At 52.8% G+C, this 16938-nt stretch overlaps 3 protein-coding genes across 5 annotated transcripts; 2 read left to right on the top strand and 1 right to left on the bottom strand.

Moving 5' to 3' along the window:
• Window positions 1-248: 248 nt before the first annotated feature.
• Window positions 249-3930, bottom strand: LOC9637036 (wall-associated receptor kinase-like 14). Of its 2 annotated transcripts, XM_024667565.1 has the most exons (7): window positions 3823-3930; window positions 3616-3732; window positions 3445-3497; window positions 1917-3379; window positions 1813-1860; window positions 533-1632; window positions 249-472 (listed from the first exon to the last, which is right to left on the bottom strand). In XM_024667565.1, the coding sequence occupies exons 4-7, from the start codon at window positions 2791-2793 to the stop codon at window positions 452-454; spliced, it is 2046 nt and encodes a 681-aa protein (XP_024523333.1). In that variant the 5' UTR covers window positions 2794-3379; window positions 3445-3497; window positions 3616-3732; window positions 3823-3930; the 3' UTR covers window positions 249-451. The 2 variants fall into 2 exon arrangements, with proteins under 2 accessions (XP_024523333.1, XP_002993997.2); XM_002993951.2 differs by having other exon boundaries at window positions 3445-3732.
• A 9090-nt stretch (window positions 3931-13020) lies between these two features.
• Window positions 13021-13924, top strand: LOC112340418. Its single transcript, XM_024667563.1, has 3 exons — window positions 13021-13123; window positions 13229-13440; window positions 13634-13924. Exons 1-3 carry the CDS (start codon window positions 13021-13023, stop codon window positions 13922-13924), a joined length of 606 nt encoding a protein of 201 aa, XP_024523331.1.
• LOC9636617 (protein MULTIPOLAR SPINDLE 1) lies at window positions 13022-15613 on the top strand. Of its 2 annotated transcripts, XR_002991357.1 has the most exons (6): window positions 13022-13174; window positions 13229-13440; window positions 13500-13577; window positions 13634-15215; window positions 15272-15384; window positions 15438-15613. XR_002991357.1 is itself a non-coding variant. In XM_002993967.2 (5 exons), the coding sequence occupies exons 4-5, from the start codon at window positions 14081-14083 to the stop codon at window positions 15289-15291; spliced, it is 1155 nt and encodes a 384-aa protein (XP_002994013.2). In that variant the 5' UTR covers window positions 13022-13174; window positions 13229-13440; window positions 13500-13577; window positions 13634-14080; the 3' UTR covers window positions 15292-15613. The 2 variants fall into 2 exon arrangements, 1 of the variants encoding a protein (XP_002994013.2); XM_002993967.2 differs by having other exon boundaries at window positions 15272-15613.
• Window positions 15614-16938: the final 1325 nt, after the last annotated feature.

The following is a 16938-nucleotide window of genomic DNA, read 5'->3' as shown; positions in this document are numbered from 1 at the left end:
TGGATTTCCATGCATGTGCCCACCAGAGAATCTAGATACGCTTCAAGGGGTGGGATGAGTTTCTTAATGAATCACTTGTGAAAATGCTATGCCCAAAGTGGGCATTTGCAAGAGGGGTGGACCAAATGACCAAATGGCCAAATGTTAGGAAATCATTCACACATCATGAAACCAACATAATGAACCCGGCGTGACTCGAACACGCAGCCTTCTGATCTGGAGTCAGACGCGCTACTAGGATCCTGATGTGTTGGCAAGTGCTGATTGCAAACCGAAGAAGCTCAGATCTAATATGAAGATGTCGAGTAAACCCACGCTGACGCTATAGTGTTGACTACCATTGACTTTAAAGAGTTCCCGCCTAAACATTTCCTCCATTTTTTCTGCATTTACAAGCATTTTTCTCGTTTTTATTTGTCTATCTACAAGTTAGTCCCTCCCGCCTTTCCCATCACCTTGGAGTCAGCAAGCTCTGGAAGAACAAAAACGCAAAATCACAATCATCAACAGAGCCACGAACAGAGATCTTTACCTCATCGATCTTGATGTCCCGGATGGGCGAGTGATCCCCGGGCGAGAGGCACGAATGCCGGATCCCCTCCACTTCGTCAAAAACCTCCGCCATGCTCGGCCTCGCGTCCTTCTCGTGCGCCAGGCACCGAAACGCGAGCTCCGCCATCCTCTGGATCATACACCTCACCACCGGGTTCCTGCACGCCTGGATCATGAGCGCCGGGTCAATGATCTCATCCAGGCAGTCGGTGGCGATCTTGCCGACCGCCAGCGCCGCCAGGTTGACCTCCCGCTTGTCGCGCGTGAAGTCAACCACCTTCATGCTAGTGATCATCTCCACCAGCACCACCCCGAAGCTGTACACGTCACTCTTGTCGGACAGCTGGAAGCTCTGGTGGTAGTCCGGGTCCACGTACCCGGGCGTGCCTTGCGGCGCGGTCGACACGTGGCTGGCCTCGGTCAGCGCCGTCCGCGACAGCCCAAAGTCGCCAACTTTCGTGTTGAACTCACCGTCCAGGAGAATGTTCGTTGACTTTACGTCGCGGTGGTAAATCGGCGGCGAGCGCGAGTGAAGATACGCGATGCCCTGTGCCGCCTCCGCCGCGATCGCCACCCGGGTGAACCAGTCCAGCCCATCGCCGCGCTCCCGCTGGAGGTGCTCCGCCAGCGTCCCATTGGGGACGAACTCGTAGACGAGGAGCGGATCATAGACCTCGAGGCAGCAGCCCAGGAGCTGGACGAGATTGGGGTGGCTGACGCTCAGCAAAACTTTCACCTCGTTGAGAACTTGCTCGATCCCGTGGGAGCTTATGTGATTGATGCGCTTCACCGCGACGTCGCGGCCGTCCGGGAGCTTGCCCTTGTAGACGGTGCCGTGGCCGCCATGGCCGAGCATCTGGGCCGGGGAGAAGTCCTTGGTGGCGCGCTCCAGGTCCTTGTAGGAGAAGAGGGTGACAGCCTTGGAGCTGCCGGTGCGCGAGACGAGCTTGGCGAGCTGCTTGGCGTCGCGCATGCTGCGGAAGGTGGTGGACAGGCGGCGGCGGTGATGGCGCGAGCGGGCGGCGAGCAGCGCCAGCGCGATCACCACCGCTGCTAGAACTGTAGCTCCAGCGAGAATCCCTGTTTCAAGACCCACGAGTCAGCTCTCTCGATCGTGCATGGATGGAATGAGTGACGCTCAACCAAGAAGATCAACGAGATCAAAGAAGACCTTGGAAGATCGTGCGTGTGCATTCATGACCTCAGCCAAGACCAACACATACAATCCATACAACGATCTAAAGATCCAACGTAACTTACCCGCAAACATGATCGATCCTCGCACGACCTTGGAATGCCGCCGGCCATCTACATAGAACACACGACACAACCAACATTAGCGTACCGCACGGCTTCCAACATACCTGGGCGGCACCCCGCGCGGTAAGGGTCCCCGTGGAACTTCTCCTCACACCTACACGTATGCCCTCCAAACGTCCCCGCCACACACATTGCATTCCTGGCGCACAAACTCCCCTCCGCCGCCGCCACCCCCGCCGCCGCCGGGCAGCTACCATTGAGCCACCACTCGAGCCCCAATCCCTCCCTGGCCTCCACGCTCACGTCCTCGCCCTTCTCCTTGAAAGTAGTCACCAGGCTCGAGAAGCCCGAGCAATTGAAGCTGCCCAGGTCGATGTCGCGCAGCGCGGTAAGGCTGGCGAACTGGAGGTCGTAGCAGCACTGCGGCGTCACGCCGCAGCCGTGCTGCCCACCGGCGGCGTACGGCCAGTGTACCGCGCGGCTGTTGAAATTGCAGTTGTTGTAGCACGCGGTGTTGTTCGTACAGCCGTAGAGCATGAGGAGGTTCCCAAAGGAGAGGGCGTAGTTTGTGTTGTTGGAGATCGTGAAGGAGGAAGGGGCGGTAGCGGCGCCACCAACGCCGGCGCCACCGCCACCGCCGCATCCTTGTGGGTCGATGATGATCACGTTGCTGCGAGTGAAGCCCAGGACGCGGTAGCTGGCGGCGCTGATCTTGAGCTTGAGCGTGCCGTGCTCGCAATGGAGCTTGAGGTGCCCGCAGGAGTGATGCGATGGAGGAGGCGAGCTGGGAGCGATGAAGAAGGGATAGGGCACTGTGGTGTTGCCGCAGCGATAGACGCAATCTGGTGATGCTTGCGCTTCCTCCGCCCGCGGCGATCCTTGGATTGGGATGGCGAGCGAGATCCAGAGAAAGGGAAGAACCAGCGGATGAAAATGGATTCTTCTTCTTCGTCTTCTTCTTCCACTCCCCGAGTAAGCCATTCCCTCCTGGGATCAAGCAATGCGATCCAGCATTTTCCCTGTGGCTGCCGATTAGATCCAAAACCTGGAACCCACTCGAGGAATCAGGAGCGCCCACTAGGCGATTGCAGCCACCCAATTGAGAGATCGTTGCGAGCTCTTCGTCGCTTCTGGTGGGCGCGCGAGGGCGGTGAGAGGAGTGAATCGAATTGATTGAGAGATGGGAGGAGAGGACGGAGGCCCGGATGAATCCCGGCTGGATTTTGCCTGGAACCCGTGACAAGACTGAAGAGGAGGGGGCCGAGAAAGTGGTCTTTAGATAGACCAATGCGGGAAGAACACACACACACAGGGAAAGAAAGATGGAGAAAACAAAAGAGAAAGGAAAGAAAGAGAAGGGATGGGGGAGATTTCAAAGGCGCGCTTGAATGAGATAGAGACCAGCTCTACACAGGACCCTGCGACTACTGCGCACCGCGAATTAAATGCTCCCTCTCTTCTTCTCCAAAAGCGAGCGGGCGACTTACGATTGGATCTGGGGCCGAGCGCTCCACAAATGCGGCCGATCGAATCACACTCCGTCGAATTCGAATCCTCCACGAAATTCCTGGATCAATCACCCGCGAAAAAAGCTCTTTAAAAAAAGCGAAGAAAAGAGCGATTTTTGCTTACCTGATGATCGCGAAGTCGCGAGAACGCGAGAAATCTCGTCGCTTGGGAGGGACCTAAACACAAACCAACCAGTGCGTGAATTGAATGAATGAATGGAGGCAGTAGCTCGCAACGCGAGTGCCTGCCTTTAATGGCGGCTTGCCAGGCGCAGTTAATGAAGGGTCAACCCACCGTCTTTGCTCGTTCGGCTTTACGGTACGAGCTTACGTGCTCTCGCTCGTCTTCCATTTGTGTTTGGCTATGGTGGCGCTCGTCGTTCTCGTTTGGCTGCGTAGCATTGCGGGCGAGCTACAAGGAAAAAAAAAACGTTTTTTGTTTGTCAAACTCAAGAACGTGATAAAACACGGTTCTTCTCGGACTTTTTGGAAGCTTACTGACTTGGAAGTGTTTCTTTTTTTGCGCGATCCAGCTGCGCTTGCTTTTTCTTTTTCTCCGCTGCCAGTTCCATTTGCAAATCCCCGCTGCGCAGCACATTCCACGCCCGCGAGGAATCTCCATCACAAGTTGATGAGGATTGGTTCAGGAAGATTCAATCCCTGGAAAGTGATGTGGAAGGAAAGAATGGAAAAGGTGAGAAGCTTACTGTGTATGTTGTTTAAGCCTGAGCACTTGTGCGATTCCAGAGGATGCGTCTACATTCGGTGTGATCCCCGACACCTCAAGCTCCATGCGCTGTAGAGCCTTGTTTGTTTGATCCCTCCCTGTCAATCAACATCTCCCGCGTCAGATTCTCAGCAAGGAAATGCCTCGTCGATCATTGCTTGCGTATCCTAAGTGAAAAAATAATATACTTCTTAAGGTGCTTACGATCGAGGAACAGGAGCTCGCTTTTTTCCAGCTGCGGTGCCGCTCACGCAGAGCCACAGTTACAACTTAACGTCGAATCTCCTGCAGAAATCGACCAACAAACAAGTGAATCGCGAATTCCATCCGAATAAAATCCACCGCCAACAAACCACCGCTGCCTTGTCTTGGCCGAAATTAAATTCTTGAGCGACTTTCAAACGAGGCAGCCGTTTTTGCGCTCGTTCAGGGATCTTTCGTCACAACAGGACCAGTTGCTCCTCTCGAAGATGGCATTGTCTTAAAAACAGCGATTCTTAAGACATAAGAAAGTGTGATGTCAGGGAGCATATACGGTTGACACTCGCTCACCACAGTTTCCAGCCAAAGTTGAGTGGAAATTCAAAGCATGATCTATCTTGCTCTTAGATCGGGATTCCTGGAACCACACAATACTAGCTGTGTCAAGAACCATCCAGAGCTGATAAAACCACAGAGAGAGGCTTACTGAGACATCTCATGGAGCTGAAAGACAAGCTCTTCTTCTCAAAGCTGGGATTGCCTTAAAACAGAGTCCTGGAATCCAAGCACACTGGGAGCATCAAAGATAAAACTACAAGGACTTACTGAGACATCTTTCTTGAAACTTCGTCACAGAAATCCCGCATTGCCTTAAAAACTGCGAATCCAGCGTCAAAAACTATCCAGAGCTGATCGACTTACCGCGCGACCGACATGGCACAATCCATGAGTTCCACAGAGCAATCTTGAGAGCTTCCTAGATAGCCTCGCTTTCCAGTTCCCAGGGTTTAAAGATGAGATTGCCGATTATCGGCAATGTAAGAAGCGGCGAAGGACGATTACCGTGTTTGGGATCTAATCATGTGTTCTTTAGACCTCCATCGTCGAGCACAAGCAAAACAGCGATTTTGGTATCTTCAGTTAGAAATATCGCATTTGCTTCTTGTAGGATTATTTTGCTTTGAAGCATTTCGAAGCTTTGCGTTAATCAGGTCAGCTGGTGGGATTTCGACTTTCCTATTTTTTTGCCTCCAGCTTATGGTGGACGTTTTGCAGGGATTTAAAGTTCTCGAGGGTTTAGGCTTGTTCAGCAAGGAACCATGCATTTCAAGGAGCTGCTCAGGGCGCTGTGGAGCGATCGCGAGGTGTTTGCCACCGGAGGTGAGATCGATGGCAGCTCGTTCCAGATGCCATCGTCGCTGCTCGTCGAAGGCGCCGGTAATGTCGAGCTTCCTCTCTCGCAAGAGGGTCTTGACAAGCTCAAGGCCGTGTCCCAGCAAGCCCCTTACGGACTTGGAGAGAGGACTGTGGTGGACACGGACGTGAGACGAGCATGGCAGATCAATCCCGGTCGAATCTCCTGCCCCGAAAATCCAAGGTTCTTTTCTTCTGTGGCTCAAGAACTCGCCGCCGCTGGGCTGGCCGCCATGGGACTCGACTCCAAAGCTCTGGAGCTCGACGCTAGGCTCTACAAGCTCCTCCTCTACGAAGCTGGCGGCCACTTCAAGTTCCACAGGGACACGGAGAAAGAGGCTGGCATGTTTGCGACGATGATCGTCCAGCTCCCTACGGCGTCTGGCCACACCGGAGGGGCTCTCACGGTTCGCCAGGGAAGGCAGTGCTCCAGGTTTGATTTCTCCGAGGGGAGCTCCGGCCGCTGCTTCTCGACGATTTTCTTTTGCGACTGCGAGCACCAGCTTGAGGAGGTGGCCAGTGGATCGAGGCTGTGCCTGGTGTTTAGCCTGGTGAGGAACAACGTCGACTTCATACCGGCAGGGACGGTCCCCTCGTTCGTCTCCGCGTTGCCTCGAGTTAGAGCTCTTCTCCAGCAGTGGGCCGAGAGTGGGGATGGAGCAGCAGCCGAGAGTGGAGATGGAGCAGCTATGATAACGCAGCAAGACTACCGCCAACGAAATGAGAGACGTTTCGTTCGTGCCAGGAAGCTTTTGGTGATTCCGCTGGCTCACAAGTACTCGAAGACGAGCCTCTCTTTCGCCGGGCTCAAGGGACACGACCGAGTGGTGGCAGCACTGGTGAGAGCTTGCGAGTGTGGTAATATGAAACGGTGTTGTGTTATTATTATGACGGTTGATACATGGTTAAATGTATGGGTTTATCGTGACGATCCGTGGCGGCGTCTGGATCGCTCACGTGGCTGTGTGCTGACGTGGTCTTGTACACTCCCACACTCCTCCTCAAGGCCAACGTCTAAAGTCAGCCCAAGAGCCTTCGTGAAGACTTCATGTTTAACACGAGGAAGTGGTTTTGTTAGCACGTCCGCTAGCATGGAGTTTGTCGGGCAGAACTCCAGCTCGATCATTCCTCTCTGGATCTGCTCTCGTATAAAATGGAAGCGCAGCTCAATGTGTTTAGTACGAGAGTGGAACCTGGAGTTCTTGGTCAAAGCTATTGCAGACTGGTTGTCACACAATAGCTTGACCACGCCCGTGTTGATTTGTAGATCCTGGAGAAGTCCCTTCAGCCACGCTGCTTCCTTGGTTGCAGCTGCTGCAGCTATGTACTCAGCCTCAGTACTCGACATCGCTGTAATAGCCTGTCGTTTGCTGCACCAGCTTGCGACATTTCCATTTAGCAGGAAAACGTAGCCTGTGGTTGACTTCCTGTTGTCTGGATCCCCGGCCCAATCAGCATCAGAGTAACCAGCCAGCTTATTGCCGCTCTCGCCTCTGGAGTACTTTAAAGTTAGCTGGTTAGTCCCTGCCACGTACCTCATAATACGTTTCAAAGCCTGCCAGTGTGCTGTGGAGGGACGGTCCAGGTACTTCGCCACTGTTCCCACAGCATATGCAAGGTCAGGCCGAGTGGAGATTACCAGGTAGATCAGGCTGCCGACCATAGAGCGATAGACTGCTCTAGATGCTTTCTCCTCCTCGGGAGATTGATCAAGGTACTCTCCACTCTCAGCAGATAATTTCGTGCCTGTTTCCATGGGAGTAGCAACCGGATTAACATGAGCAAGGCCATACCTCTGGAGCACGTCGGAAACATATTTTGCCTGGCTTAGCTCCAGAGTGCCTCGTTCCCTGTTGCGCGTCACCTGGATACCGAGGCAGAAATGCAACTCACCGAGGTCTTTCATGGCAAATTTAGCGCCAAGGTACGTTTTAAATTTGTGGATCAAACGTAGCTGATTTGCCACGAGAATAGCATCGTCCACATATAGCGCAAGGAACAAATAGCCCTCAGCGTCAAAATATATGTAGAGGTTACAATCAGCAGCACTGCGCACGAAACCAAGGGAAATTAGAAAAGAATCTATTTTCGTGTACCATTGGCGTGGCGACTGCTTGAGTCCGTAGAGAGCTTTGTGAAGCTTGCAAACGAGGTGTTCTTCTCCAGGCTGGATAAAACCAGGAGGCTGAGCCACATACACCTCTTCATCGATGTCGCCGTTAAGGAACGCAGTACAAACGTCAAGTTGATGGAGCTCGAGATCCAATTCTGCAGCTAAGATTAGTAGCATACGAATGGTTGTGAGTTTCACCACCGGGCTGTAAGTCTCCGAGTAGTCCAGCCCATGAACTTGAGAAAATCCGCGTGCCACAAATCTCGCCTTGTAGCGCTCAATGCTTCCATCAGCGTTGTACTTTTTCTTAAACAACCACTTGGATGAGACGAGCTTTCTGCGAGCTGGAAGTTCAACCAGCGACCAAGTGTTGTTTTTCTGGAGAGAATCATACTCCTCCTGCATAGCTGCCTGCCAGTGTTCAGCTTCTGGTCCATGTAGAGCCGCTTGGGGACCGAGAGAGGCAGGTGGAGCCGACAGAGCCCAGAAGTAGGCACGCTTTCCTATAGGCATCGCCTCCTTGGCTTTAAGAGATGGTTTCACGACACGACCCGAGCGTGTCACCACTGCTGTGCCGGCTGGAGGAGGTGGTAGCTTGGGAATGCTGGGAGGAGTGGTGGCATCTTGATATAACTCGTCGCCAACGAACAGGTCAGCCACAAGCGTGGAAAGATCTGGCTGTTCATTGGTGCTTGAGGATGCAGCCGCTGTGGCCTGTGGAGTCGTCAGAGGAGGTGTCGAAGGAAGAGAAGTACCGTGATCAGCTCCTCCTGCCAGATCGCCTCCTTCGGGCGCTCCTTCAGCAACTCCTCCTGGCTCTGCAGCGGCTGGATTGTCTGGTGCTGGGTGGAGATGTGGAACGTCGTCCAAAATCTCAGAAAGATCCACCAGAGATGGTGGAGAAACAGGAGGGAGTCTCAGGGTATCTCGATAAAGACGAGCTTCATCAAACACCACATCTCGGCTCACCACCAGTTTCCTGCGCTGGCAGTTATAGAGTCGATAGGCTTTTACCTGGGTGTGATAGCCCATGAAGATGCATTTCTCGCTCTTGGGATCCAGCTTCCGCCGCTGAACATCGGGGATGTGGGCGTAGGCGATGCAACCAAACACCCTCAAGTGCCCTAACTTGGGGCGCTTCCCAGTCCATACTTGAAACGGCACCTGTCCTGTGGAACGTGTTGGCAGCCGGTTCCGGAGGTACACTGCTGTGTTGAGTGCCTCTCCCCAAAACACCTTGGGCATGCCAGCGTGCTGGAGAAGGCAGCGTACACAGTCCATAAGTGTCCTGTTCAGGCGCTCGGCGACCCCATTCTGCTGCGAGGTGTGGGCTGCGGTGTACTCGTGGTGGATGCCAGCCTGAGCAAGAAATGCCAGAAACTCCTTGCTCATATACTCACCGCCGCCATCTGAACGTAGTGTCCGGATGGTACAGCCAGTGGCATTTTCTGCCCAGCTTTTGTAGACCTGGAAGTGATGGTAGATGTCGTGAGAATTGGCATGCCCTAGCCGAGCGTGCCAGAGCTGGAGAGAGTTGGCAGCCCAGGAGCTGGGGCGAATTGCAAGCAAATGCCCCTGCTCGTGAGTTGAGAGGATCAACTGAGCATTGAGCTTGTAGAGAGTCTCAGCTCGTCTACCAAAAGCTACTGGATGGCCAGTCTCGTCAAAGATGGTGCATCCGTCTGCATTGAAGAGTGTTGAGAAGCCTTGATCTGCTGCTACACCAACTGAGAACACTGTCTGTCCTGCTTCTGGTACGTAGTAGACCTGGTTCACGAGCTTCTCAGCTCCACTCTCCAACTTTATGATGACCGTTCCTTGTCCTTCCACTGTTAAGGGGCATTTGTCTCCTACAAAGACTTGCTTCTCCTGCTCCAGTGGCCGGTACTTGTGAAAAGCTCTCTTCAAGGGTGTGAGGTGCATCGAGGCTCCAGAATCCATCCAGAGCACTTCGGCTTCGGACACAGTGGATGAAGATGCAGCGAGCGTCATCATCAACATTGTGTCAGGTTGGCGTGAAGAAGAGCTTCTTTCAGCGCGAGCTTTCTCTGCGGCTTTCTTGATCCGGCATTCACGCTCCACGTGGCCAGCTTTGCCGCAGTAGTTACATGGGCCCTTGCGTTTTTTATTGGTTGCAAATCCAGGGCTGGGAGAAGGGCTCTTTTGTCCTCGAACAGGGCCATCTCGTTTCTTCCCACCCGATTGCTTTCCCATGATCAAGGCCTGCTCCACCCGAGCAGCCTGAGAGGGCGCCTTTTGTCTCCGCTCGTTCTGCTTTCGTTCTTCCTCGATCAGGTCCGAGTAGAGCGAGTCCAAGTCCTTTCCAGGCACTGCCGAGAGCATCGATGCGAAAGGTTGGAGATCAGGGGAGACCGAGCTCAGAAGGAATGCCTTAGCTTGATCGATGGTGATTGCCGCTTCCGCGTCCTTCAGCTCGCTGATCATCGCTTTAAACTTTCCAATGTAAGTGGCCATGGTGTCATCAGGTTGCATTCTCATCGTGAAGAACCTTTGTGTTAGCACCACCTTAGCATTGGCAGCTTTGGCAGCGAAGATTTGTGTAAGGGATGTCCAGTTCTGGTGGGCTGTTTTGGTAAGATCAAGGAGATGAACGAATTCATCCCCAAGACCTAACCCGATGACAGAGAGCGCTTTCCGATTCTTGGAGTCCCAGTCGAGCCGTTGGGTTACATCCGCAGCAGCCGGACGTTGAGTCGTTCCATCCACTATAGGCCAGCAGTCCTTGGCCAAAAGGATAAGCTGTACTTTTGTTTTCCAAGTGGAGAAATTCTGTCCCGTGAACTTTTGGAGAAGTTTCTCCCAGCCCCCAGAGTCCCAAGAATTTCCTGAAGACATTCTATCTATTAATCTAAGAATAGATTAAACAGAGAATTTAGAAAGGACGGCGTGGAGAAGAATCGTGAAAAACTCGGCCGCAACAAGGGCACACCTTCCGGCAGGCTGGGCAAAGAGCTTGTTGGCGCTTTCGCTCCTGGATCTTCCGCTCCACCCGCGCCAGCACTGCCAAAGCCCTCGCGCGCTCCTGAGCCAAGGGTTCCTGGCCCCTTTGATTCTTCATGTGCCACTGTCCTCTGGCCATTAGATCGTTCGCTGCTCCGATACCATGTGGTAATATGAAACGGTGTTGTGTTATTATTATGACGGTTGATACATGGTTAAATGTATGGGTTTATCGTGACGATCCGTGGCGGCGTCTGGATCGCTCACGTGGCTGTGTGCTGACGTGGTCTTGTACACTCCCACAGCGAGTTCCTGGATCTCCATCTGTGCATGCTCACCAAGCACAAGACCGTGACGGACTACTTCCAGAACGAGTACGTGATCGATAACTGGCTCTCCATCGACGACCAGCCGGCCAAGTTCAAGCAGTGGCACATCGATTTCACGCGGCAGGTTCTCAGGTGTGCTCCACCGCCCGCAGGGATGATCATGGAGGACGAAGAGGCCGAGGGCGAGGTTGAAGACCAGAGGAACGAGCGGGACGTGTTTGATTTCATCGAGGACGAGTTCCGCGGCACGGAGATGATGGCGGGCAACGAGGGTGGCAGCGAGCAGTACTTTTACCACGTCGCGGCGCTGGTGGTGTGGCCAAAGGTGGCGAGGAGCTCGACGATCTGCCCGTCGCTCGGGGACATCTCTTGGGTGCTCGAGTGGCTGCGGGAGATTTACGGGGACGAGTTCGCAGCTATGGAGGAGCCCCGGAGGTTCTTGGAAGAGGCAGTGGACGGGTTAACGCGGAAGTTCGCTTCGGTTGCTCCGTGGGGTCAAACGAGGCAGAACGACATGCACTGGCGACTGGCAAGGAACATGAGCAAGAATTTCCAGGAACTCTATCGAGAGCCCGCGATGCTGCTCGAGCTGTGCGTGAAGTCGGGGCTTCGCGAGTCGGCCTTTGCGATCCTCAGGACCTGGGTGGCGGAGCTGATCAGTCTCGACGAGTTTGCGAGAGCAGTGCATGCCTACGGCTGGGAGGCGTGCCGAGAGATCGTGGAGACGGCGCTCGTCGGCGTGTTTCACAGTGGATTCCTTCCGTGGAAGCTGCACCGCTGCGGATGCAACGACGGGGCGGTCGCGGCTGCCAAGCTGCTCTGCCGGAGCGTCGCCACCTCGGAGCAGCCGCAGTACGGGCCAGCGCCATGGCAATCCAGCTTTGGTAGGGATAGCCAGGGGTTCCAGCCGGAAGGTGGTGTCCAGAGCCTGCTCGACTTTTGCCTCGCCAACGGGCTCCGCGACGAGGCCTCCCAGATCCTTGGAAAGGTCCCCCTGGCGGTGCTGAGCTTCCGGATGATGGCTATGGTGGTGCACCACTTCCCGGAGCGCATGACGGAGGTGGAGGTCCTGTGGGAGGAGCAGAGGGTGGCGGTAAGCTCCAGTGATCCATCATCCCGCGATGCAAAGGCGAGCGAGATGAGGTTCATCGGTGGGATTCTCGAGTTCGCGCTGCAGCTGGAAGCTCTGGGACATCTGGAAGTGGCGCGGGCATTTGCGGCAAAGTCTTTGCAGCTGCCCGGCTTCCCAGAGAAGGCGGAGCAATACCAGCCCTGGCGGCAGTGGCTCGATGAACCCGACGTCATGCTGCTCATGCTGCTCGACAAGCCTGAGAACTTACGTGTGAGAACCAGCGAGCACTGTCGCGGTGAGGTGGTCAGGGCGATGCTAAGAGCTGGGCGGTTGATGGGCTTGAAGGACAAGGCGGAGATGAAGCGGCTGTTTTGCGAGCTCTGCAAGGTGGAGCTTGCGGAGGTGATGGACAAGGCGGAGCTGAATTCCTGGGCCGGGGATCCCTCGCCCCTCAATCAGAAGGGCGAGAAGATCAGGCAGTTCACGACGTGGAAGAATTACATGACTTGGGCGGAGCAAAAGGAGTTCCTGGAGATGGCGCTGTTTTGGCTCGAGGACGAGGGAGTGCTCGAGAGGGTGGTGGAGCTGGCGAGCAAGAGGATGAATATGGTGAAGAGGATGGTGGAGGAGGGATTTGTGGAGAAAGCGATCGCGAGCGGGAGCGCTGGATCGAGGCACGCGATGAGGAGGCTTGTGGAGGCGAGGATGGAGTACCTGGCGAGGGAGCCGAGCATGGACGATGTGGAGGGGGATTTCCTGCCGCCGGCGTCCAAGGTGATGAGGATCTGTGGCGCGGTGGATGCGCGGCAGCTCGAGGATAATCCGCGGCAGCTGCGCCGGGCGCACGAGATTGTGGTGGAGAAGTGGAGGGCGATTTGCAAGGATGAGATGGAGTCGCTTCGAGCTTTGAGAGAAATCCTTTGATCTAAATTTTAGGGTTCTTGTTGATTTCCCGCTCGTCCACGTGGCCGCATCGTTGAATGCAGCTGACGTGTCAAGGTTTTGCGCCTTAAACCGTGATGACGTGTGTATCTTAAACACGATGACGTGTGAAAGAATATGCGTTATAGGATCTTAGCTTTATGCCCTTATCATTTATGGAGATGGGAGTGGAATGGGCGAAAGGCTTGAGTCAATACTCATGTTTAAATCCTCGCCATAGTACGCTGGGATTTGGAGCTCTCAAAGCGGACAGGAAAGTTATAAGTACCAGAAGTAGAAATTTTCATGCCAGGGTTGCGAGTGGAGAATCTCAAGGTAAATTTTCACTCGTATAGAAATTCTAGAAAGCTTTCTTTCACAATCGTTCAGTGGGGGAAGTGGATAGCAAAGTCGAGGAGAGCGTTCTGGTGCTAAAGGCCGCTGCCAAGAGCAAGAAAATCCCAGCTCCAGAGGTGTTTGCGGCATTTAGAGTTTTGGAGAAAGCCCGCGTGGATCCATCCAATTTTCTAGAGACTTTGGGAGGAAGTAGTGGAGCTGAGCCAAGGTGCTGGATGCTTGTGTTCGCTTCTGGAGCCAAAGTGGTAAGAAAACTTGTCACAAATCTAGAACTTTGCTCTTAATTTTTGCTTTCAATTTGAAGGTGAGAGAAGCTTTGAAAGGTGGTGGTGGAGGTGGCACATACGTCCCATTCACCGCTGTGCAGCAATACAATGCCACTGTAAGTTTCCAAAAGCTTTCACAAGGATTGGTCGTTAACAATGTGGATCATCACAGACAAAGAGCATACTAAACGGGCTCTACCTCGGCCCTCTTGGTGTGCTAGAATTCATGGGACGCTTCTCATGGTCCAAGAACAAGCTCTTCTTCATCTTCGATTCCCTGAGCGTCAAGGTTGGGCCTCTCGGCCCCTTCCAATTCGCGATCAGCAAGAAAGAAGAGCTGGATCGAGAGCCCGGGAACAAAGATCCTTTCTTCATCTGGTTCTACGCGGACGAAGAAATCGTCGTTGGAAAGGGGTCAGGAGGAGGCATTTTTCTGAGGGTGCGTTGCAATCGAAGAGTTTGAACCCCAGCCGCTAGATCAGAAACTGCAAATCTCAGGCGTTGGTTTTAATCGCATCGTGGCCGTCTGTTCTGAACCTGGCATCGACGGCCATGATGGGCGGGAGACGGACGGGGTTTTGAAGCTGAAGAACCCTAAGAAAAAGAGCGGGGTGGAGGAATGCTCGAGGCGAGCGCGTTGCCAGGTATGGATGTGGATCCACAGCCACAGCCAGCGCAGTCGTACCAGGCAGTGCGCCTGGCGCTGGCCGTTGCGATCGTCAAGTCCCGCGGCGGGGCGGATCGCGGTGGCATTGCGGCCAAGAAGCGGCTCAAGGATGAAATTTCGCTGCTCCGGAGCGAGATCGAGAGGTTGCGCTCCAGCTCCGCGGAGCCGCTGGTGCCGCGCGTCCTGTGCAAGTGCTTCACGGATTCTTCCACTCCGCCTCCTCGCCTGCAGCGAAATATCCTGGCGCAACCGGAGTTCCACGAGGAATCTGTCGCTCGCCTCATGGACTGCGTCCGATTCCTCAATGGCTGCAAGAAACGCCGCCTCCTCGATGCCGGCAACCAAGAACAGGACGAAGAGAGGGCTCGTCGTTTGACGGAGATGGCGAATCTCATCGTCGAGCTCGTGTCAAGTACGAACGTCCAGCTTTTCTCCGTGTGGCTCCACCAGGCTGTGGATTTCTTTGAGAGCTGTGTCTCCAGCATTGGCGGCGAGAGATTCTCCACGGCGGCCCAGAGCGCCACGAAGAGATTGATTGGGAGCCTCGTCGGCAAGGTGATGAGCTTCACGGACTCGGCAGAGAAATCCAAGGACGACGCTCTCAAGCTCGATCACAGGCCTTTCATCGAGAAGGTCCTCCTCCACCTCGCCGAAGTTCCTTGCATCGGCCACAGGATCCTGACCGACGTATCTGGCCAGCTCGCAGTCATTGCCGAGGCGCTGTCGCAGGCGAGAGATCCATTCGCGGAGGACACCACCCAGCTGCTCGAGAATTCCTACTTTCTTCTCGAGCTCATCTCCAAGGTGCTGGATTTTCCCTTCACTGGCTGGCTGGAAAAGTCGATGCTGGATCCCGACTTGCTGGAAGAATTCGTGGCGGAGTTCTTCCGGACCAAGGAGGCCATGCTCCGATCCAACCGGCTAAACTTCCTCTTCGTCGCCTACACAGATCGGATCTGTGCTCAGGTGGTGAAGCAGCTCCACTCGGTCTCGTCAAGTCCACAGTGCAAGGACGTGAAGCTGCAAAAGATCGTCGCCAGCTCTCTCCAGCGTCTCCTGGATCTGGCCTCGTTGAGCTTCCACAGTGGTAAGAAAGAGCTTAGAGCTCTCTTCGTAGGTCTAACGCCACTATCATTTCTTCAGCGAAGCGATCGAACCAATGAAGCATTGCAGGTAGTCCATCTAACTCCCACGATTTTGATTCCTAGTAAAAGCAATCGAATACCATTGTTTCTTCACGATCTCGTCAGCATTGGGTAAGCGTCTCTATTCTTTCATCTCCAATACAGTTGTTCTTTTATTTGTCTAGGACGAATAGCAATTGTTTTCACTTGAATCCAGACCCTAGTGTACATATCAAAGGAATTGCAATATCAGTTGCAATATTTGGTATGCTCAACTCAAGCACCTTCGATTCCCATCGGCTTTAGCTCTTTTGAGAAGATCTCGATTTTCCAAGTTGATAATAAAGATGAGAGGGTTCCAGAGGCCAATTTGTTTGTTATATCAGCCACATCAAGCACATGGGCTACCACCAAGAAAGTGGTGTGATCCACTTAATTAGCTTGTGAAGATTGGTTCATGGGTAGGGAGAGTTTGGGGAGTGTGTTCTGAGCCTGTTGAGGCAATACATGGCCCATTAATAGCAAGCATAAACCAGTTAATGACACATAACATACTTTTATTGGATTAATAAACCTGTTTGTCTGATATAAGCAATAATACAAGTTGTTTATACATGTTTGCCTATGAAGAAGAGGTTAAAGGTTGTCCCACCTTCAGTAATATGGCAAGTCAAGCATATTCCCAATGAGCAAATACATGCCTTTTGACAATAGGAATAAGCTAGTTAAGTGACACATAATATACTTTTATTGAACTAATAGAAGTTCAAAAGCAGAAGGATGGTGGAGATCTAAAAAATAGAACTTGCCTAATCCTGCCCTAATCTCCTCTATCTAAGGCTGTCGCCAGGGGATTTTGGTTCCGAATACCATTGTTTCTTCAAGATTTCATCAGCATCACTATTCTGTTATATGTTTTCTTAGGACAAGACGAGAACTTAGCAACAATCTCTTGAATTCATTCTGACTCCTTTGAATCCAAATCTAATTTCCCAGGGCTCTCCACAAGAGTTCTTGATTGTCTGTATCAACTATTTCTACATTGCCATAGTCAGTTACCAATAAACTTGCCGTTATCACGCAAGAATGCTTATTGTCATGACAATATATATTTGTGTGCCATAGGATACCCTTTCCCTTGTCAACTATGAAAAGATTGCCATCTCTTTTTAATATCGCACAGTAGCAAATATGTGATGTGTTTGGACTCTCCCATATAATAATATGACCCATTTTGTATAAAACAAGTTTACAGTTCATTTCTAGAGTTAATTTGTACTTGTTATTACCAGAGACTAAACTATTTTCTGGTAAAATGTAAGAACCCACAACGCCATAGTCACCTCCAGAGAGCCCAGACCTGAATATCCAGCAGCTTCCCTGATCATTATCATCAAGATTAGAAACTATGTTTGTATGTAGAAGACCATGCAAACTATCCTGATAACTTAGAATTGTGTATTCGATCCTAAAATTCATATATTCTACTCTTATAGCCCCACAGAAAAATGTCCTCTCATTGTTGGATGCCGCTTGTTCTCTCAATGCATCACGTAGGGTAGAAAAATAGGCCCACAAAGTAGCACCACCATATTGCATTGTCCGCACCCCACCCTGTGTACACACCAAAGGAATTGCAGTATCAGTTGAAATATGTGGTGTGCTCACAGCAAGAACAATTCTTAT

The sequence above is a fragment of the Selaginella moellendorffii genome, unplaced genomic scaffold (assembly GCF_000143415.4).
Source record: "Selaginella moellendorffii unplaced genomic scaffold, v1.0 SELMOscaffold_179, whole genome shotgun sequence".
Lineage (NCBI taxonomy): Eukaryota > Viridiplantae > Streptophyta > Lycopodiopsida > Selaginellales > Selaginellaceae > Selaginella > Selaginella moellendorffii.
The sequence above is the reverse complement of the archived record's forward strand: the minus strand, read 5'-3'. Positions and strand labels throughout refer to the sequence as shown.